At 51.5% G+C, this 21,373-nt stretch overlaps 6 protein-coding genes across 6 annotated transcripts; 2 read left to right on the top strand and 4 right to left on the bottom strand.

Annotated features, from left to right (window-relative positions):
• Window positions 1-584: 584 nt before the first annotated feature.
• Window positions 585-4,616, bottom strand: CTAM01_07789 (uncharacterized protein; the record flags this gene model as incomplete). Its single annotated transcript, XM_060523810.1, has 3 exons — window positions 585-3,260; window positions 3,315-4,315; window positions 4,424-4,616. Coding segments are annotated over 3 exons (3,870 nt in total), but the record flags the coding sequence as incomplete, so codon positions are not given.
• A 1,840-nt stretch (window positions 4,617-6,456) lies between these two features.
• On the bottom strand, window positions 6,457-11,123 carry CTAM01_07788 (PH domain-containing protein; the record flags this gene model as incomplete). Its single annotated transcript, XM_060523809.1, has 3 exons — window positions 6,457-10,197; window positions 10,306-10,463; window positions 10,580-11,123. 3 exons carry the CDS (start codon window positions 11,121-11,123, stop codon window positions 6,457-6,459), a joined length of 4,443 nt encoding a protein of 1,480 aa, XP_060381556.1.
• A 140-nt stretch (window positions 11,124-11,263) lies between these two features.
• On the bottom strand, window positions 11,264-11,599 carry CTAM01_07787 (uncharacterized protein; the record flags this gene model as incomplete). The annotated part of the gene is made up of 1 exon (XM_060523808.1): window positions 11,264-11,599. One exon carries the CDS (start codon window positions 11,597-11,599, stop codon window positions 11,264-11,266), a length of 336 nt encoding a protein of 111 aa, XP_060381555.1.
• Window positions 11,600-13,768: 2,169 nt separating this feature from the next.
• Window positions 13,769-13,951, top strand: CTAM01_07786 (uncharacterized protein; the record flags this gene model as incomplete). The annotated part of the gene is made up of 1 exon (XM_060523807.1): window positions 13,769-13,951. A coding segment is annotated over one exon (183 nt), but the record flags the coding sequence as incomplete, so codon positions are not given.
• Window positions 13,952-17,143: 3,192 nt separating this feature from the next.
• Window positions 17,144-17,919, bottom strand: CTAM01_07785 (uncharacterized protein; the record flags this gene model as incomplete). Its single annotated transcript, XM_060523806.1, has 3 exons — window positions 17,144-17,314; window positions 17,476-17,563; window positions 17,804-17,919. 3 exons carry the CDS (start codon window positions 17,917-17,919, stop codon window positions 17,144-17,146), a joined length of 375 nt encoding a protein of 124 aa, XP_060381553.1.
• Window positions 17,920-18,270: 351 nt separating this feature from the next.
• Window positions 18,271-18,573, top strand: CTAM01_07784 (uncharacterized protein; the record flags this gene model as incomplete). Its single annotated transcript, XM_060523805.1, has 1 exon — window positions 18,271-18,573. A coding segment is annotated over one exon (303 nt), but the record flags the coding sequence as incomplete, so codon positions are not given.
• Between the last annotated feature and the right edge of the window lie 2,800 nt (window positions 18,574-21,373).

Below are 21,373 nucleotides of genomic sequence, written 5' to 3'. Positions count from 1 at the left end.
TCCAGGGGGGGGGGGGGAGGGGAGACACCTGTGCAAACTCCAAAGTTTCAACGACCAAATCTATCTTGATCCACCGCTCAACTTCGTACCATTACGTTGATCCATAGCACGAGATACCAAGGGAACCCGGTAGTAGGTCTTGGTAATGCTGTTTTATTGTATTTCTTCATGAGGTTTTTGTTCTCTTCATACTTCATCTACTCTCTAACCCGCTATCCCTTTATCGCTTTTTCTTTTCTCGTGCCAACCAACACACAAGCTCCGTGTAGCCTCCGCCGCGATAACCCGAACTCTGAGAAAGAGGGCTATTGACGGTGCGGGGAATTTGCCGTTGCGCATATATAGAAACAAGCGCTGGTTTGTAAACGTCCAACAGAGACAGGAAGAGGCGCCTATAACAAATAACGCTATCCAGAACCCTCACCATATCATATCTCTTCACCCCCGCCTCCCTGACTGAACTCTTGCGTTGACTCAAACTTGATGTCGACGTCGTTCTCGCCCATGTCGTACATCAAGTCTGTCGGTATCTGCCGGGCATCATAGCCTAGATCACTAGAATCCTCTTCCTTCTCGAGAGACTCCTAATTCTTCGGACTGCTGCTCGCCTGCTCTCCCAACGGGGACGGTACACCGCCGCCGCCGCCAGGCGTCTGGCCCCTAAGCACAGTCGCAGCTGGCGCGCTCGCGGGACTCCCCCGCCTCGAAACATGGTTCCTAAGCGCGATATAACGATGCGCCTCGAGTCTTTTCTCCTCAAAAGCGCGGCTACGCTCGCGCTCCCTCTCAATATTCTGCTTGCGCTCCGCAAACTCCCTGTCAACCTCGGAAAGCTTGGCGTTCTTCTCCGCCGACGTCTTGAGCTTCCTTTCGTACCGACCACAGACCTCGTCCACTCTACGCGCAGTCGACGGGGGCACGAGCTTAGGCGGCACGTCATCGGGTCGCCGGCGGGCAGAGTCTCCGTAGAAGCAGCGGAAAGTAACCTTGGTCTGGCTCGTCGTGTCAGCGGCGGTCCCCCAGACAACAATCTCATCACCATCATAGAGCTGGACCCAGTTCTTAGATGGGCCGGCTGGATTCTTGCAGTCGTAGGACAAAAGCGAGACTCCATTGACCTGGACACCATTTGTTGCCTTTGTAGACAGATAAAAGGCGAACCCTTTGCCGTCAGGACTCTTGTCCCAGGGATGCTTGGTGACGTCTCTGGAGGGATCGTAGCCGTCTTTCCATAACAGAATTTTGAGAGCGTACTTAGGCACCCGAATCTCTGTCTTCTGCTCGTAAATCACTGTATTGGTCGGCCCACGCCCCCATGACAGCAGTGAATTGGTCACGGGGACCGAAATGTTGGAGACCACTGACCCAGGGGCTGACTCCAGCACAGCGACGGCACGTTTCGGTCCGTCGTCAGAAACGGGCACTATTATCTTCTGTGTGTCTGGAGGAAGGGTGTCTGGTAGCGAATCTTCCTCTTCTTCTTCTGGAGGTGCTGTCGCAGGGATATCCCATTCTGCACCCTCCACCAATTTCCTGTCGTCTCGCTTTAGTAAACCTCGATTCGTGTCGTCAATTGAAGACTGTTCCTCGGTGTGCATGGCCGAGACACCATTGTTTGGCGGAAAGTACTTGAAAGCCAACTCCCATAATGGAGTCTTTCCCGGACCAAACTCCTCTCCTCGGCTTTGAGCTGCCTTTTTGAACGTTTCGTACTGTAGTTGGGTCATCTCAGGGTAGCGTAGATGCCATGTTTCGACGTTATTCTTCCAAAAGTTCATCTTGTTGAAGGGTCCGTCTATCTGGCGTCCAGACTCCAACCTCTTAATCTGCGGTACTGACGCGAGCAGGCTGTACTCTTCCATCTGTTTCTCCGCTAACGCGTCGAGGTTGCCCTCTGACTTCAGGCGCTTGAAGATTGGCTTTTCGCGCGGCTGTGGTTCGAATTCGTCGCTTGTATCGAATGATGGCGGCTTCCGTTTGCTGGCGGTGAAGAATGAGCCGTTAACTTGACTAACATCCGCGGACTTCATCTGGATATCGCTACCGAAATCAGTCGCCCCCAGACTTTGAGACGCGACGTTTTCAACCAAACTTCGAAGTTGATCCGCAGACTGGCCATTGGCTGACGAAATGGACAATCGGACTCCGCCACTGCTGGGTGACTTTTTGCCGATAATTGTTGAAACGTCGCCAGAGTCGCAGCTATCCAGTATTTCCGTCTCTACGCTCTCGTTGCCGAGAACGCCCGAGTCGGCCACTGGCAGGTTTAGTCGATCTGCCGGTATCGCTCCCTTGCTTCCCACCGCAGACACATTCACCTCTCCAAACAGCCTCGGACCAGCACCCTGTCCGCGAGGGCCGAATGTGCCGTTCTCCTTTTCTGAGTCTTCCTCGAGAAAGTCGTTGACAATATCATCGTCCACCTCGTCATCTAGTGGCAGTTCCGTATCAGGCAGATACCTTGACTGCCCTTCTTCCAAACTGAGTTGGGACGCATTGACCTGCAGCTCTTCGTCCTCGTCGGTGATTTCGTCAAAGGACTGGTCGTAGTTGGTCACAGATCTTAGCCTGTACGGTCCTAACCAGGGATGTGACTGAAGGTCGCGGACAGTCGCCCGGCATTCAGGCCGTTTCTCTAGCATGTAGCACAGAAACTCAATGCCTTGCCTGGAAACGTTTTGTCGTACCAAAGGGACCGTGTTAAGGGGCACCGTCATGATGGTATGCAACAGTTCCGAGTAACTGACACCGTTGTTAACTGGGTACGGCGGGCGACCTGTCAACGCATAGAAGAGCACGCCACCGAGCGACCAAACATCAACGGCGTGGTCGTATCGCTGTCCAACCGCCGCGCGCTTAGCTCTATTACGAGGGTGTCGGCGGCCGTCGTCGTCGTACTCGGCATACTCCGAGTATACCTCGGGCGCACAATACAACAGCGTTCCACAAAATGTTCGAAGGAAGGTTTGTTCGTTATCGACCATCTTGGAGAGGCCAAAGTCGGTCAGCTTCACCTCGAAAGGGTCAAGTGACGAAATGAGGATATTGTCAGGCTTGACGTCTCGATGCGTAATGTGATTTTCGTGCAGATGCGCCAAAGCACTCAGCAGCTGGGCAGCCATTTGCTTGACGCTAATTTCATTCAGACAGCCTCGGCCGCTGATGAGCTTCCCCAAGTCACCACCTCCGACGTACTCCATGATGATGATAAAGAGCCGATTGTCCCAATCGAGATGCTCAATGTATCGTACAATGTTCGGCTATTTGGAGTTAGAGGGGTTCGACGTCAGAAAAGGGGGCGCTGCTGAACTTACGTGCTGAACCTTTTGCATGATCCTCATTTCATTTTCCACCTTTTGGTCCAGAACACCGTTTTTGATGAACCGCCTCTTCTCTAGTTCTTTGGCGGCGTATGGGACACCGTCGAACTTGGACGTGACCTTGTACACGACGGCAAAGGCTCCCTTGCCGATCTGGCTGACACGGTTGTACCTACCAGACCCGTCCCAGTCTCTCGGAAACCGGTCGACGTTATCTTGCGTGGTTCCGGACGGCAGCGCTATCCGCCGCGTAGTGGCGGTCTGCGGTCTCCTAGGAGCAGAAAATAAGTCGACATGCCCACCAGGCCCCGGCACCAATGTCTCGTTGACGTCCGACGCGCGCAAACCTTCCATTCTAGCAAAGTATCGCTGGAGTTTAATATTGTACGCCCTTTCATAATCACCCACTCGCTTCGGCATCCTAACCATGAACTCGAGGTCGTGCTGCTCGTTATGCATCAGCACCTTGATCTTAGAACCGTGACTGAGCACCCTCTTCATGTCGCACTTCTCGTTGGGGCTCTTAGGCTTCGAGCGCAGCAGCACTTGGTCGACAAAGGTCCCGTTGGTTGATTTATCCTCGAGCATGACCACACCATACTCATTAACATAGATGCGAAAGTGAACGTTGCTCAGGCGTTTCATAGGGTCCTTGAGAAAGCAAATATCGCACCGAGCCCCATTTCGGCCAAACAGAAAACCGCGAAGGGGATCCTTCGTCTCGGCCGACAACCTCAAAATGATGGCATGTTCGACGCTGGGCGGCGTCAGCTGGAATTGGTCGGCCGTATCTTCTCTTTCGTAGTCGGGCTCGACGGCATCCGCTTCCGCCCTGCCGACAACATGAGGCGAGCGATCCTTTGCTATTCGTTCTACCTCGCCTCGGGCAGATTTAGTGTGAGGGTAGAGAAGGCAGACAATGTCGGATATGTCCTCGTCGGAGAAGCCCGAGTTCTGCTTGCCTATGCGGCGCGGATCGAGAACATTCTGGGTAGCTAGGTGGCGAAAAGGGGGGGCAAAGGGTCAGCGTCCTGGTCTGCTGGGTCTACGGCGACAACTTGCTTGAAGCTCAAGATGGGACGTAATGAAAAGGCATGGCATACCTTGGGTGGGCTGCGACCCATCGCCCTCCATTGGGACCACCGGATAGAATAGAAGCTGGTCAAGCTTGTCTAGGCTGCCGTTGTCGACCGCAGGCTGGGGTTGACGGACGGCCGGCGCTGGAGGGGCGTCGGTCGAGATGCGCGGCCGGGAATGATAGTTTCGCAGCCAAGAAGGAGAAGCCGGCGATGCATTTACTGAATGTTGGCGAATGGAACGGTAATCGACGTTGGGATTATAGAATGGTGTCGATGTTGAAGGATGTCAAGCAAGTTCTGTACTATTTGCGCCGTAGGCTTCAAGGGGAAAAGCGTGGACTCGGTGGTTCGCAAGGGCGCCTCGTTTTCTCGAGGTTCGATGTAGGGGGGATGGTAGTAGTGATGGTGGTGGTGGTTGGGTATATGTTCGTCGTGGGTATGCGCGTCGTTCGCCGGAAAGTTTAGAATTTCGGAGGAGGCAACCCCCAAAAACAGATGTCGGGGTACCTTGCCTTTTGCCTTATTGCGCTGTAATCGATAATGCGATGGGCGAGGTGGAGGGGTTGTTGTATGCAAAGTCGATCCCCGGTCACCCGGCAACGTCGTATCTTTATAAATCAAGGTTGCGAGGACGTCATGACCAGCCCAAACAGGTACACGTAGGGGGGGGGGGGCGAGTATTAATGATTAGAGTGACTGGTTAAGCAATCAAGTGCGGAAGCCGGTATTGGGGAAACAAATGGAAAGAAAGGGCAATAACACTTGAAAGTGCCGAATTTAGGCAGCGCGTGGTGCTTTCCAGACAGCGCGTTGCAAGTCAGATGATGCAAGACTTCCCACAGACCCGCGAGGCGTGGGCGGGCATGCGCGTGAGCGTGAGGCGTGGACTCGACCCTCGAGAACACCAAAAAAAAATGTCTCTGATTGTGGAAAGATGCGACGAGCCACTGGCTGGGGTTGGTCCTCCCGCCGCCCGGGGGCGCTGAGGGGTCTTGGTCCCGTCCCGTCAGGTCCTGTGTAATCAGTGGCCACGAGGCAGCAAGAGCACCCGCAGCCGCTGTCAGCCAGTCGGTGCTTAGAAACCTTGGGTACTTGGACCTTGTACCTAGTCTCCACTAAAAAGTATACTGGTAAGGTACCTACACCGGTACTCTAACTTACACGGTAGCTGCCACCAAGACGCGCCAAAAGACGTGACAGTCGGGAGAACCTCAAGCCAGAACGCGGCGACGTGACGGCTGAAGAGCTCCGGGCCATTTAGAAACCTCAGCAATTACCGTACTCCATAGTTGAAGTGGCGATAAACTAAAGGAGTCAGGGCGGGTACAAATAGATACACAAGCTCGGGCAGTTCGAATTGAGTTGGTTGCCGGTGGCCGCAGCTCGCTCTGCCCCAGACCAGCCACCATCATAAATGCCTAATTTCTAAATGGCCACCTCCTATTCCATACACACTCACAACATTTTCCTAGTGTAGAATTCATGAGGGACCTCTCGGGTGGGAATCATCTTCACCGATTTCACATGTCTGCCTAACAAGGGAGGAACTTGCCTCGCCGATCCAGGCCTGATTTTCGCCCGTGCGCAGGCTTCAACTCAGGACTGGGAATTGTGACGATTCACAGATGCATACGCACACCTTACCTCAGCTAATGATGACAACCATGTACTGTAAATGAGGAGCCAGGTAAGACCAGGAAAATCTTGGAAAATCTCGTCTTGTTATGCTAATTCTTTCTCGTCATTTATGTTCGGCCGTCTCTGCTAGTCATCAATGCCAACCGTCGGCCATGCTATTACCCAGCCTCTACTCAACAAAAGAAAATCCCAGATGCTTGTCCTGTCTAGGACCAAAAGCTACAACCAATTTTCCCATGGTTGCAGTTACGTCTCTCCAAACGCCTTCCATGTGGCCGTTCCAGATGATGTTACACTTCTTCCAAGACAAGGGCACATTGCCCCGTCTGCTGGTATCTACTCAGTCAATAAAAACCAAACTTCTTCTTCTCCTCTCTCCATCTGTATCTCCCTTCATCTCATTGAACCTCTCAGGTCTTCTAAAAAGCCTGTCCCTGGTATGTCGCCGGGTAGGCTTGTCCACGTCCACCCTGACGAGGGCCCGGGGAGTACTGGCCCTGTTGCTGCTGCATGAATCGGGGATCCATTATCTGAGGTCCGGGTGATTGGCGACCCTGGCGCATGGCCATCGGGTTGGCATAAGAACCTCCCTGGCTGTATCCGCCTCCTTGGCCGCCAAAGTTGCTGACTGCACCTCCGTAAGTGCTGGCCGCGCCGCCGCCGTAGTTGCTCGCTGGGCCGTAGCTGCTGCCCTGAGCGTAGCCGAAGTTCTGCGCAGGCCCGGTTGCGTATCCATTGGGCTGTCCTCTCGGCTGACCCATTTGGCCCATCTGTCCCATCTGACCCATTTGTCCCATTGGACCCATTTGGCTCATTTGGCCAACAGACATGTTGCTCTGAGTGTACATGCCCTGAGGGATCATGCCTCCAGGAGACATGGGCTGCTGTTGCTGGGCATACATCTGTTGCTGTTGGTAGACCTGCTGTTGCTGCTGACGTTGAAGCTGCTGCTGGTAGACCATGGCTTGTTGCTGCTGGCGCTGGTTGATGGCTTGCTGCACCGCCTGCGTGTTCATACCCTGCTTGGCCCGCTGTCTCTCCTGCTCACGGGCGTGGATCGCGCCAACCAAGCCAGCTCCCTGCTGCTGCTGGTTCGCATTGCGGTTGCCGGCCATCGTAATGAGCGGCGAGCCCGTCATGCGAGCGACGTGCTCCTGTTCCCGCGCCGACAGGTGAGATGACACCTCACCACTGCTAGTCATGTCGAGAACGGCGTTGGCGCCGCGAGAGCCGGGACGCTGCAGGAGGTCTGCCGAGCTGCTGCGAGAGTGACGAGCGAGCATCTCCTGAGAACCGCTCCGGGTCATGGCGGGAGTCGGGGTCATCGATCGCATAGTAAGGATGTTGCCAGAGGGCGTCCTATTGTGCGCGTACATGGGAGCAGTCGGTTGGGCAGCGCGCTGCTGGACAAACTGCTCGGCGCTCATGCCTGGACCACTAGGAACAGCGGCAGCGCCAGGTTGCCAAGCGACCTTCCTAACCGTTTCCTCAGACTCTTGACGGTTATGGCTGGGGTCATTGCCGGTAGGAGACTTCATAGCCGCCGGGGAGAATGGTCGCTGAGGGCCGGGCATGGCTTGATAGGTCATGGGCGTAGGTGTCTTGTTTCTTGCGGGTTGATTGGCTCCGTAGTTGACGGTAGGCCCAAAGTTGACATCAGGAATGGCAAACTCTCCATTGTCAGAGTCGGCGCCGCCCACGGTCTTCAAAACACCTGCTCTGGGCCGCTCGAAAGACTTTTGAGAGCGCTGTGTCTCGCTGGACTTGCGGCTAGCGTAGTCTGGGCTCGCAGTTGACGATGCGTCGTCGTAGTAGCTAGCATCGCTCCTCTGCGTCTGAGCTCTGTTGATCTGCTGCTCGGGGACCGGTGTCCGCTGTCTGGGGTCGCGGGGTTGGATTTGCTGGAATCCCGCCTGATCGATAATGTTGTTGCCCCAACTGCCACCGCTGGAGGCCGAGATGGGCGTCTGTTGCTGGGGGCTTCTCAAGCTATCCGATCGAGTCGGCAACGGTTTGCGCTGGAAGGCGGGGTTCGTATCGATCCCGGGGAGCGGAACACCGCGGCCTTGAGCTCGAGGGTCTCTACCGTGCGGAGGTGGGGGCGGTCCCATCGCCTGAGGGTTCATGCCGCGGTTTCGCATTTCCGGGGTAGGCACTCGGCCTGGTCCACCCAAGGGGGGAGTTCTTGTGCCATCGGGTCGCGAAAAGTTGCTGAACGACGGCTGAGGACGGATCTGAGGGGGATGTCCTTCAACTGGGCTTCTCATCTGCTCAAGGCCTTCCAAGTGTTCAGGAGGGGGAGGGGGTCTCGCATCTTGAGGGCCTCGACTTTGAGGATTGGGAGGCAAGGGACCCTGAGGGTGAGGGCTGGGGGGGCCGAACGTCTGCTGGGCAAGGGGCGATCGGGAACGCTTCTGGTTCATGGGCGGAATAGGGGGCGGAAGACCACCGGAGGGAGGAGGGGTTTGGTTAGGGGTCAGAGCTTCACGAGACATTGTATCGTTAGCAGTGCCTCCTACATGGTGGTCGGGATAAGCTTGAGGATGTACCAAAGGACCAGATGGCGCAGCATCCTCACCACTCCTCCGCTCAGACGACGCATCAGATGGGCTATCGGGGGGAATCACGAATCCTCCTGCCTTCGTCAACTGGGAAAGGGTAGTGTTTGACAATCGAGTGGTAGCCCTGCGAAGATCTGGAGAGTGGTAAGGTTTGCCCGCAGGCTTGGAGTTAGGACCGTAGTTGAATGCAGGGGGAGCGGCAACAGGCTCGGGCGACTCCATCTGGCGCACAGTTCCCTCAATCTCTCGCACCGGTGTGCTCCGAGCTGTGTCTTCTTCAGAGCTCTGGGTTCCTGAGCGAAGAATACCTCTCGCCGGGGGCGGGCCACGCGCTGGTGAGGGACCTCTGGCTGGCGAACGTGCAGGTGAGTTGTTGTAGGAGTTGCTGTACGAGCTGTCGTAGCCACGGTCCTCAGGGCGCTGGGGTGTGTGACCAAGCAGATGAGGGTCCGAAGAGTTGCGTGCATGGTTTGCTTTGTTCATGATACCAGCCAATGCAGGAGGCGCACGAGAAGTCGTGACAGGTGTACTCTCTGAGCGGTTGGGTGCGCCCAGTGACATGGATCGAGAAGACCGGTTTGAAATGGCATCAGATGCAAAGCCGACTCTAGGCTTGGCCGGCACAGGGCTGGAGGTGCCATTGCCGAAGCTGAGACGGTTGCTCTTCTTGCTTCCACTTCTTTGACGTGTGGCCTGGGACTCATCCATCGCATTCATTCGCTTACCAGTGAGCTCCTTGAGCTTCTTTCTCCAATCACGTTCCGACCAGCTTGAGCTGCCTTCTTCCAAGATCAATCCAGTAACGTCAAGAATCTCGAGGTAACCGTATCTTCGGTGCTTTGGCATGGCAAACATGAGTGATCTCGGGTCGAGGACACTGGCTACTAGTCTGCCGGGGCGGCCGTAGAGACAGAAGGTATCCCAGGTAGGGAAGAGGAAGCGCAGCAGCATCTCAAAGCCGCTGACGGCAGGGTGAGTTTCGGGCATGATGAAGACGAAACCCTCGGTGGACGACGGCGGGTCAGAGTGGATGGTGATGTTTCCCTCGATCTTAAGGAGCGTTGATGCATCAATCAGCGACTTGGCCTGCGGGTAGATGGCGTAGGAAGAGTAGGCATCGGTAATGGTGGCAATGGGGCGAGCCTTTTTTTGCTTCTTGCCGTCCTTCTTGCTATCGTAGAACTTGATGTCTCCCTTGAGAATCGGCGTGGAACGATCGTAAGGCGACTTTTTGCGCATCTCCTTCTGGGCCCTTGCATACTCCTTCTCGTCGGGGGGAGAAATGACACACCAGCACCGTCTCCAGGGGACTCCGGCACCGAATCGTACACGCACCCATTCCTCGGTCTTGAACTTTTGTCTATCCATGATGAGGTTGATGTTGTTGAGAGACTTGCCCTTGCCGGCGATCAAGGCACCGGTGTACGCCTCCTGCAGGGTCGAGTGCTCGTACATAGCGAGCCTGATGCCAGCAGTCCATTGTATTAGTGAATGGTGCGAGTTGAAGTGCAGCAGATAACGGTTCCTGCCGGCGGTTGAGACGCTGAGGATATTCTGCAGCGGCTGTTCGTCATTCGATCGTGTTGGTAGGGATTCGATCTATACGCCAAGGACATGGTAAATTAGCACTCGTTGCATCCCCCGCACCGTCGTACCTGCCAATGCTGCCAAATCTGGCTGGGGCATGGCAGTCGGGGCTCGACATACCATTTTGATCGAAGCGTCAGTCAAGTTGATGAATTTGGGGAGGATCTCGCCGTCCTCGCCAGCGGCATCGAGCTCTGCGGCGTCCCATAGTGACAATACGGTTCCGACAAGCTGAGCGAAGCACTCCGTCCAGGTGCGGTCAGGATTGGGCTTGCCCTCTGTAAATTTGGTCAGTGATCGGGTCCGAGTGTTATGCGCGTCACCACCACCAGCTAAGGTAGCTGCAGGCACAAAGGTAAAATAAAAAGCACTAGGAAAAAAAAATAAAACTCACGTGTGTTTTGGTCGTCCAGCTTTAAGAAGTAGCCCTCCTGGTACAGCTTGTTCGCATGGCTGTTCAGGAAAGTGAAGATGGGCTGAAGCTCGGGAATGGTATCTTCGTTGATATCCATGAGGGGCGGCTGGTATGGCATTACCATCGAAAGTGGGCGGGAGGAGCTGCGTTGGCGGCCAGTGACGGATCGGGGGCTATTTACGGGCGAGCTGTTGGCAGTTCCGTTGGCGGGCGATGACGCATATTCGGATGGTGGACGCGCGGGCGAAGTAGGGGTTGCGGGGCGCTGGCCGAAACTGGCGGGCGGTTCTGGAAAGGGTTCTGTTTTTTGGGATTGAGATTGTTGACGTTGATGTTGTGTTGTTGGTGGATTTGAAGTCGGGTGTGACTTGAGGTTGTATGGAGGAAAAGGTGTCGCCGCGTCGGGGGGAGGTGACGAATTGGGAGTTGGCTGGTTTGTCTTGCTGCCGTCCCTCGAAGTGGCAGAAAATTGGGACATGAATGAGAGGACTGTGGTGCCCATGGAAGCGGATTTGGTCAGCATGGTTGCGCGCGTCTCTCTCTTCTCTCTGTGTCTCCTTCCGAATCCACACAGCTACACCTTAGTGATACCAAATACAGGCAATTAAAAAAAATCAAAGCCACTGGGTCATAAAAAAGTAACAATATCGCCCCGGTACCCGACTAATTGGCCAGGACCACCAACTGGCCGGGGGTGAGCGGATGTGAGGGGGATTGCGAAGGGAGGAGCGCAAGGGGAAGAGAGGGGTCCCCGGTGGACGAGCGAGAAGGGCGACGGATGGTGAGGATGGCCGAGCAGGGCGATACTGGGGCGGACGGGTAGCGGCAGGGAAGACAGAGGCAGGAGTAGAGTGTTTTATGGCGAGGACGATGGTTCAGGATTCTGGTGATGCAAAGCCATCCAGGACCAGCGGAGGACAGAAAACAAGGCCGGGCAAGGGTATTTGATGTAAATGCCGCCAAACAACAGCATTGCGCAGTAAAAGGGATATTGGGCATATTAGGATTGGGATGCACGCCAGCAACACGCGCCAGCGCGCAACCAAAAAAGCCTCCTACGCATGATGGTCCGGTGCGAGCCTGCAAGGACTGGGCTGGGCTGGGAAACTTGGGAAGCTTGGGAAGAAGGGGGGTGTGTGCCAACTGCAGCAACTTGCGCTAAGAAGGCTAACAAGATGGGAACTTGGGAAGACTATGCGACAAGAGCTGGAAGAAGGGAATGTGGGAGCACGAACCTCGATTACGGCCCATCTTTGCGGCTTTGCTTGACGCCTTGCTCGACGTTTTGCCAAGCCAGCAACCATGCAACCAAATTACTGAGAGACAACCACTTGCGCCGTGCGCGACCAAGATTGGTCTTGGATGAGCAGGACAAGCCTACAAGGCCCCCTCTAGCCCGTCGAGACGAGGATGCGAGGAATGGACAGAGATGCGATCGCGCGGGAAGGGATTCGGGGATTCGAGGGTTTCGGAATCGACAGCTTCGGCCCTGGGACTAGCGCAATCCCTCTGAATGCTCGGTAGGGGGGGACGTTACGAATCGGGGCGAGTGAGAGACTGGAAGGTCGTTCGTTGGATTCGTGGATCTCTCCGGCTTTAAGATTATCGTGTGGTGGTAGTGGATGCGATGCGATGTAATGGCCGGACGAGCTGTGCGCAGTACGCAATACGCAGTGCTGTGTCCGTACGATTACGGGTGACTCGGCGGCCGGGAGGGAGGTTGCGCGGTCTCCAAGGTAATCTTAAGATCCGACTGACCGACGAAGCACACACTTCTTTGCGCGGCGAGCACAAAAAAGGTGGAATTAATATGGATGATGGAACGAATAAAGGAACCCAGGCGAACAAGTAACGAAGTTTCGGGACGGGCAGCGATTAGGATTCAGCCATGGGTATCTTCGGGTTCCGTCTGTCTGTATGTATGTACGTGTCTCAGCGCTGTTGGTGTTAGAGGGAGGTTAAGTGTAGTCGATGAAGAGAGAGATTCGAGATGACACGAGACGGATCGAAGAGCAGGACAACCAGGAAATCGGAAACCAGGAAAACAGAAAGAGGGAAGAAAGTCTGAAAAAGGTAGGAGAATCCCCGAGATGATGTATGAATCCGTACCCGAGCGAGTATGGAGTGAGTGTCAAGGTAAGGTAGGTAAGGTAGGTATGGATGGATGGAGAGAGCATGGAAACGACGGGAACGTGTCAAAAAAGACCCCCAAGCACGAGGCGTACCTCTGAGAGGAACTCTGAGAGGTACTCTGGGAGGTGTACCAAGTACGGGAGTACCTCCGGGAGTACGGGGAGTGAGTGAGGTACCTACGTACGGAGGCGTATTATGCAACAAGAATTAGCAACACCGCCTACTTCTGCGACCTGCTGTTTCCTCACTCTTCTCTCGTACCCAGTCACCGTCACCGTCACGCAGGTCAGTCGGGTGCGCTGCAGCAAGGTAGCAGCAGTTTGGCAGCTGGTCCCAGACTCCCAGGTCAAGGTCCCGGTCCAGCAGAAACCAGACCAGAAAGATCAGCTCAAAGGTAAGGCAAGGTGAGGCACACAGGTGACCCAGAGAAGTCTCCAACAGGTTCAAGACTCCCCCATTCGAGCCAGGTTCAGCGGGCAGATCAAGCTGCGGTGAGTTGTACTTTGTAACTTTCCTGTGAATAAAAGCCCCGGAACATTTGAGTAAACCGTGTGTATCCGTAGTAGAAAGAGTGCCGCAGCGGTAACGGGGCTAGGCCCGTCCCAAACCAATCCACGACCAGCAACACACCAAGGCCCTTCCCCCGGGAACAAGAGCCCGAACGACGTAATGGCGTTGGGTATGCCGGGGGGTCTGCTGTGCTGTCTACCTTGCTGCCGTCCTTGCGTACGCACAGGCTCTGGCGGTCGCTCGGGCTGGGCTGGGCGGCCGTGATCTCGACGACGACGACGACGATGATGATGTTGATGACTCTGTCTCTCCCGCTACTCTTTCGGTGTCGGCGGTGCTTAGTCTCCCCCGACAAGCGCCGCACTATCTGATTGTGGACTGTCACTACTGTCGTCTGTGAGGTGGGAACTTTATGGAGAACACTATGAGCCGGCCTTCCACCTTGGGCCTTTGGGGTACGTTGCTAGTTCTCTTCGGTTGTCTTTTTAGCCTCTTCGACCTCCCGGTTTTTTCGAAACTTTTCAAGTTGTGCTTGATTCCCTTTCCTTGTTTCTTCTGACTTCCTTTTCGTTTGTCTCTGTTGCTCCAGCTGCAGTCAAGACATTTCTTTCACTTTACCGACTCCTCTTGGGTTTCCTGCAAGGGATAACACATGCCTACGTATACTGTTCAATCATGAAAGTAAATGGCTGGATAGATGGAGAATAAAAAAGAGAGGAGACGATGAATGCGGTCAAAAGGTACTTCCAGATACATACCTACCTCTCTCTCTCTCTCCCCCGGCCCCAAAAAGTTCAATAGCTTGCGGATGAGCCGGACGACGCAGCACGTCAAGGTTCCTTGATCCGCCTTTCGGGGCTCAGAGAGGTTGACCGTCGACTCGTCGAGAGACACACGGAAAATCCAAGCCCTTGGCCTGCCAAGACGAGCCAGCATCCGGGCTCTGCGGGCTTAGGGTCTTGGTATTTTGTGCTCTTTTGGACGGGATCGATGGGATGCGTTGCTGCGTGCATCGGCATCTGCTCATTCTTAGTCTCTTTTCCCCATGGCCCCCCCCCCCCAGCCCAGCCCAGCCCAGCCATTTTCCGACTCGGTCCTCGAGACTGTGTGTGCCATGGGTGGTCTCGTCGTAAACACTGCTCTGGCGCCTAGGTACGACAAGCTGAGCCGCAAAAAAAATAATAGGATGCAACAGAGGGCGCAAAAGCGTGTAAGACGGGAAGTCTCGAATCGAACCAAACGACTGGCGCCGGCGCAATGGGAAGTGGCTTCGGCGCTACTCCATACTTCCTCCGTACTCCGTACACAACAGCGAGTTATTACCAACTCACTAGTTCGACAACTCGCGAGCAACTGGACAGCGGTTGCAGTTGTCGATACCTTAGCTCGTCGAGAAAAAAACGTGCCAGGGTGCGGCGGTCCGTAGGTCTAGCGTACCACTGTTGTTCCCAAGCAGGGGTAATGGGGTGGGTGGACGCGCAACGCCTTCCCTCTCACCCACACAACTTCGCAAGTGGACAAGACTCTACGTAGAGAGAAAGAGATCGGGTGGATGAGGCGATCGCCTGGCTGAGGACCGACCGGAGCACTGCATGCAGATGGGGGAGGTGGGCGGTTCCAAACGAAATAAATGCGAGGTCGGGACGCCTAGCTTGCAACTCGCAACTCCTTGGCTAACCAGTCGACCCGTACGAGTGAATAAGGTAAGGCGCACTAGTAGCGGACTAGGGATCTGACAGCGCAGGCGCCGGTGTATTCGTGATCCGTGCCGGGGCAGGCTGTTGGGGTTGGGGTGGTGGTCTAGACAAGAGGTCTTATCCGTGAGATATCTCGGGACAATGTATCCGTTCTTTTCGATGCGGTGTGAAAGTTGTCAAGTTCGAGGTGAGAGATATCCCGTAGTCTTTGTTCCGACACTCCTGTTTGCGTCTACTGGACTATTCTCAACTGTTCTGTTTGTGTGTTTTCCTTCTTTCGTATAGATAAACCTCGTTTCCCAGTGTCTCGTCTTAACTCTTTGCTTGTAGAGGCAAGGGAGTTTGGTTCTTCGACGGTCTACCACAGTATGATGCGCCGTTGTAGGGGGCAAGAAAAGAGCCCCGGGAGATGCGCCACCTGCCCGATCCACGAGTCCACACCAGATCCTCCCCCTGGGCCACACACCGTGGCTCTTGCGCGTGGGCTGGGGCTACTTGGGACGGATTAAGGCACCACCTGACGTCTTGTTCCAGAACGTGGAGGGCTTCAGGTTTTGGAAAAAAGAGGCTGGGTTAGGTTTTGGGGGCCAAAAGGGGGGGATGAACCGAAACGGATAGACCTACGCAGTATGGTTCAGGTTCTTTCTGCTCACTGGCTTCTTCAACTGTCTCTATTCTGAAGATATCATATGTTCGGTGCAAATCATTGCCGAACGCTTTCTGTTAGGAAGCTCTGCTTCTGCTCACTTGCTTGTAGGCTGTAGCTAGGAAGCAGGGCTGGGCGTCCAGGCTAAAACTCCGTGCATCCCGAAGTAAAGTCGCAACTTGTACATAAAGACAGACGGAGCTAGTCTAACCATGGAGTTTCTGATTCACCTACCGCACTTGTCATGAGTCCCGCGTGGCTGTGCAAAGAAAAAAAAAAGTCAAGTGGTTGGAGATTTGGAGAGCCAGTACTCTCCGTAACCAGTAGCCGTAGCCTATCTCTCTTTGGGACGGAGGATCGCAAGTCATGCGGTGCCCGCAGAAAGCGATCGGGGTTGTCGGGTGTCACGTTCGCGAGAGAGAGCATTGTTGTTTGGGCCCCCAAGTTGAGTTGTCAGATGCCCGCCCGCCGCCCGCCGTCGCCGCCGCTATTCTTCACAAAGTGACAGAACCACCCGGTTCGGCCGTCACCGCAAGAGTAATGTCCGCTTCGGTCTCGGTTCTTGTGTCGGTCGCCCTTGCGAGTTCCGTTGGAGATTTGACATGATATCTCTGCCTCGCGGCCTGCCTCGCACCGCTACGTATGCCTTTTTCAGAATCGAATTCCGCATGCCCATGACAGTCAATGGTGGTCATGGAATTACGAGCACGGTAATTGTAATGTGGGCAAAGTACTCCGTAGGGAGACATGTTCCAAACAGCTGCAATCAGCCAGTGTCGCGGGAGGGAGAGTGTACCTACCCTTGCTGGCTTGGCGATCCGTCCTGACCACCCAGTCGCGACTCGCCATAAGTCCATACTAGAACATCACTTTCTAACAAGGAACATCTTATCGTCATCACAAGGTCCTACTCGATCTTCCAGTGTCGGCCGGGAACTGTGTTTCAGTTCTTACAAGTAATGTTGGCTTCTCTCTAAACTCCATGATCTTTTAGTTACGGAAGGGAATCTAATAGTCTTCCAAAGCTACAGCGTCTTTCCCCGGCCCGATGAACCACGTGTGGTTAGGTACTTGAGGAACCTTATCCGACAAAGCTCCTCCTTCCCTGTATCGTCTAGTGCTTAGGTCGATACAGATATCTACTTATGCCTAGTATCTTCCTCTATAGCTAAACTCCCTGGCTATCGGTGACCTCAAGCATTAGAGTGCCATTTTGCCGGAGATCTTGGTTCAAGGTTGGTTCTTGATCCCGATTACAAGACACTTCAACACGGCCTCATGGCCATCTGTAACCTTGAGTTTACCGCTCTTGTCCTCACTTCTCAGAGGTTCGCGTCCCACTAGCAAGACATACCCAATACCGTCCGTCTGTGAGACGTACAACACGGCGGCAATTGTAAAGTAAGAAAGTATCCAAGGAACTCCAGTGCCGACTTGGCTCCTGGGCTTTTCTGCCACCTCTTCCGTGGTTGTTCAGGAACCCCAGCTGAGGGTCAGTAACCCAAAGGAATCGACTAACCCGTGGACCACGATCGCAGGGACCCCAAGTGACCCTATTCAATCTCGGAGCGAGAACGCAGCGAGCCCGCTCGCCAACAAGTATTTCCGGGGCAGATTTTGTCCAGCATGGCATGATTTCGCCGACTTTGATGCGCCTGCCTCATTGAGTTGCTGGCGCCAAAGGAGACCAACTGGGTCCTCCCAGGGCGGGTCGAGTACTCCGAAGAGCTGGGGCATCGACATCCATTATCCATACGTGTGTATCCGTACGGAGTAGAAGAGGGGGTCTCCCAAGGGTTCGAAGAGGGGCCGTTGACGCCGGCCGTGATCCCCCTGTTTCTCTTGATTGTTCTTCTCTCTAATCGTACGGGTACGGGACACAGACTTACAGCGTATCCGTACGAACAGTCAGCGACATAGCTGCGGCGGCCGGCCATTCGTTTGGTTGGAGGGGAGGGCTTGCTGCCGCCGTTTACACTGTCTTCCGGTGAGATCTGCCGTCAGAATTGTGTCCGATGTGAAACCGCCAGACCGGGCGTTCTCTCCCCCCGTCATCGCTGGTAGGTATGCATTGATAGGTTCCTCCAAACCAGAACGCAAGGATGTTGTACTGCTCTGTGCATCATCTGTACGAATTCAAAGCATAAAGTTAGGCACGAATTACATCGGACGAGTGGCTCCATCTCTCTCTCTCTCCCACAGATCCAGCCCACGTACGTAGTCATTGACTTGTTGGTCGATGTCGACCGCTTTCTGAGACTCCTCCGCCGCGCGCTGCCCGCTTCCTGACCGCCGTAGCAAAGTTCACGCAGGTATTCCGAAAACGCGGACATTGAAGGAAATCGAACTGAAGGGTCCATACGAGGGCCCCTGTGTTCCCGCATGCGTCAATATTCTGCCCCCCTCTTCTGGGATCCATTGCCATGCGGCCGGGGGCAAGGGTTGTTGTCCCACCCCGAGCAGTCAAATCTCGACCCCTCCGCTGAAAGGCGGCAAGGCGAACTCGGAATCCGCACAAAAGTCCAGAGTGGTGAAAGATGAGCCTAGGTGTATGGAGTAGTGGTAGGACGTTTACATTGGCAAAGCCAACCGGAAGGCGAGTATCATATGTTGGGCCCTTGGCAAACAGCAACTGGCTGTGGAATTGCGAAAACGAATCGAATTAGGTATCTGAGGGTATCTTGTATTTTCTGGGCTTCTCCACGAAAGCGCTTACCCTTCACAACTCCGCCCTGTTGAATAGGGCTTTTCTGATCCAATCACGTCGGAGACCGAAGCTCGAGACGAAGCAAAAACACGGCGGGATACGAAATTCCCAGCCTCCGCCTACACTTGGTTATTACTGTGTCGATGAGCTAAAGCAATGCAACGTCCAGGGCTCAGTCACCACCTATCGAGTCTGGCTCCTCCGAGCTCTACCCGTGCCGTACAAATGGTGGACGGCACAGATACGACAGGCTGGCGATGGACGAACTGCGCTGACGTAAGCGCCCAGTTCTCCGGTTAGCTTGGCGCCAAATGAGACAACTCCCGGCCTACGGGACGGGTTCGTTGGCGGCTCGGGCAGATCCTTCCTCGACGCGCGTTGATCGACTGTGGGCAGTGACAACACTACGAAAAGATTATTGAAGCAAATCAAGGCGTGCTCACCTCACTGACAACGTATGCTCATTAAACTCGATAGTCCCGGCCTCCGGATTGCTGAGTGAGCGCACCTTACCATCTTTACCTGTTGGTGTCAATACTTTGCGTCAGCCCCGTTACGTCATGTCCGGTGAACCGTGAGCCGTGAACGGGGCTCCAAGCCTATCCCTACCGATCTACGAAATTCACAGACCGTGCTGAGTTGGGATACGCGGTTCACGAGAGAGGCTGGTCTGGACTCTTGGATGCGTGAGTACCGAGCAAATATCTCGCAAGGGCGAGACATGGTAAATGATGCCCATAGTTAATTGCAGGCCTGATGGCTCTAGCTGAATGTCTCGGGCGTCGCGGTTCACTCTCTACAGTCTTAGACACAAGTAGGGAGGCAGTGGCGCGAAAAGTAAAGACTTTTAAAAGACCAAACGGTTCGTTAAAAGAAGGCAATCCGAACTGTTATTAGTTTTATGCGTGTATGTTTGGTTCCTTGGCATTTGTATGGTTCGGAGGTTATTATTAGAAGGGAATTAATAAAGAGGTATATAGAATTAATATAGAGGTATATACCTTATAGCAGCATGCGCATCCGCTACTATAATTAGTCTAAAAAAACAGTACCTCCCTATAAAAGTAGTAAGGGTAACTATACTAATATAGCTATTCTTACTATCCTCTCTAACTTAAAGCTCTAGTTTAAGATTTTTAAAAATAAGAATACTACTATAACCTACGTACTTTTTCAGAACCGCTATATTACTTATTTAAAATTTATAAATCTTAAATAAACTAGTAATTTAAGCTTTTATAAATCTTAAATAAATAAGGCTTTTTTTTATTATATACTTAAAATATATAGAGAGTAAATTATAGTAACGTCTGCTTAACTACCTCTTCTAATATAGTTATAATAATTTATCGTTACTATAAACTACTTTTTATTAGCTCCGTTTCTTCTAAATACTAAGCTATATTAACTATTTACTTATATAATTCCCCGTTATCCTCCCCTTATTAAGAACGCTAAACTAGTTCCTTATTTATTACTAGGATAAGCTTAATATTTAGCTTTAACTTAGCTAACTTATTTTTTTTATAAGCCTAGCTAGCGTTAACTTATTTTTATTCTTAAATAGGCGGCCTCGTTTCTTATTACTAATACTTTAGCTACTATAAGTAGTATAAGCTTAACTAGTTAACCGGCCTTTTTTAAATAATATTAATTATAATAAAATAGGCTATATTTTATTCTTTAGCTTATTATAAAAAGACGTAGTAATCTTAGGGTTAAGGATCCGGTAGTATAGATTTAAAAAAGATATTTTTTAAAAACGCTACTGAGGGTATACTTCTTACTTATTAAAAATAGCTAAATTTAATATTTTAAAATAGATTTTATAGTAATATAAGATATTTAGCTTAATTAAAATAGTATAGTTTAGACTATAAGATCCGAGGGGGGCTAAAAATAGCCTTATACTAGATAGTATTACCTTTTTTATAAGCCGGCCTTACGTCCTAATTAAGGTAAAATACTTTAAAAAAAGTATTATTCGAAGTTTACTTAGGTACTTAAAGCAAGTACTTATATACTCCCGGCTTATAAGTACCTCGTCTTCTATATAAGCTTAATAAAAACATAGCTCTTAATTACTAATTATATCTTATATAACGTTAATAAGCTAATATAAATAACTAAGACTATTTAAAAAATAGCCCTTAATATTATTATTACTTAACTTAGTACTAGAAGTAATACGAATACTAAAGTTTTAATATTTTTAAATAGAATAACGGGCCTATTATATTCTTAAAAATAGGTATATTACGTAAAAGTACTAGAAAATTAAGTATTAATTATTAAACTTTTTATAGAACTTAGTCTAGGCTTTTTTAAAAGTATGCTCCGTTTTAGTAAAGATAATAAGCTTTTATATAATTAATACCCCGTAATAAGTATATAGAATAGCTTAATTTATTATTATATTAATATAAGCACGGTCTTTATTACTAAGCTCGGCTATTACTTATATAATTAATTAATAATTATTATCGTTAAACCTATTACTATTATTATTATAACTAGGGTCCTTAATCTACTTCTATTTAGCCTTAAGTATAATATTAGAGTTAATATAGTAAATATAGAGTTATTACTAAACTTTAGGAAACTACTTATTAAATATAGTCTTTATTTACTTATCGTAGTTAGTAATAATAATAGAAGGCTAGTAGATTAAGTATTATTTAATTAGTTAACGGATGCTTATTAAAAAGAACTAAAACCCTTTTAGTTTCTCGTTATTAATAAAACTAAATATTATATTATAGATAGATCTAAAATAGGTCTACTTAGTAACTTAAAAAAGAGGGAGCTTAAAGCAATTAGTATTATATATATTATTAAAGCTAATTACTTTAAGGAACCGCTTTTATATTTAAAAATAATAAGAAAAAGTCTAAATAAGCCTAATTAAGTAATTAGGCTTATTAACTACTTACTTAACGATATATAGGATCCCTCGTTTATTAAATAGCTTAATTAATACCGTTATTAATAAATATCTATTTAATTTTTCTTAGTTAATACGGGCTCTAGTATTATAAATATCTTACTAAGTAAATAAGGCCTCTAGGAATTATTTTTAG

This window comes from Colletotrichum tamarilloi (assembly GCF_030869305.1).
Source record: "Colletotrichum tamarilloi strain Tom-12 chromosome Unknown Scaffold_25.1, whole genome shotgun sequence".
NCBI lineage: Eukaryota > Fungi > Ascomycota > Sordariomycetes > Glomerellales > Glomerellaceae > Colletotrichum > Colletotrichum tamarilloi.
The sequence above is the reverse complement of the archived record's forward strand: the minus strand, read 5'-3'. Positions and strand labels throughout refer to the sequence as shown.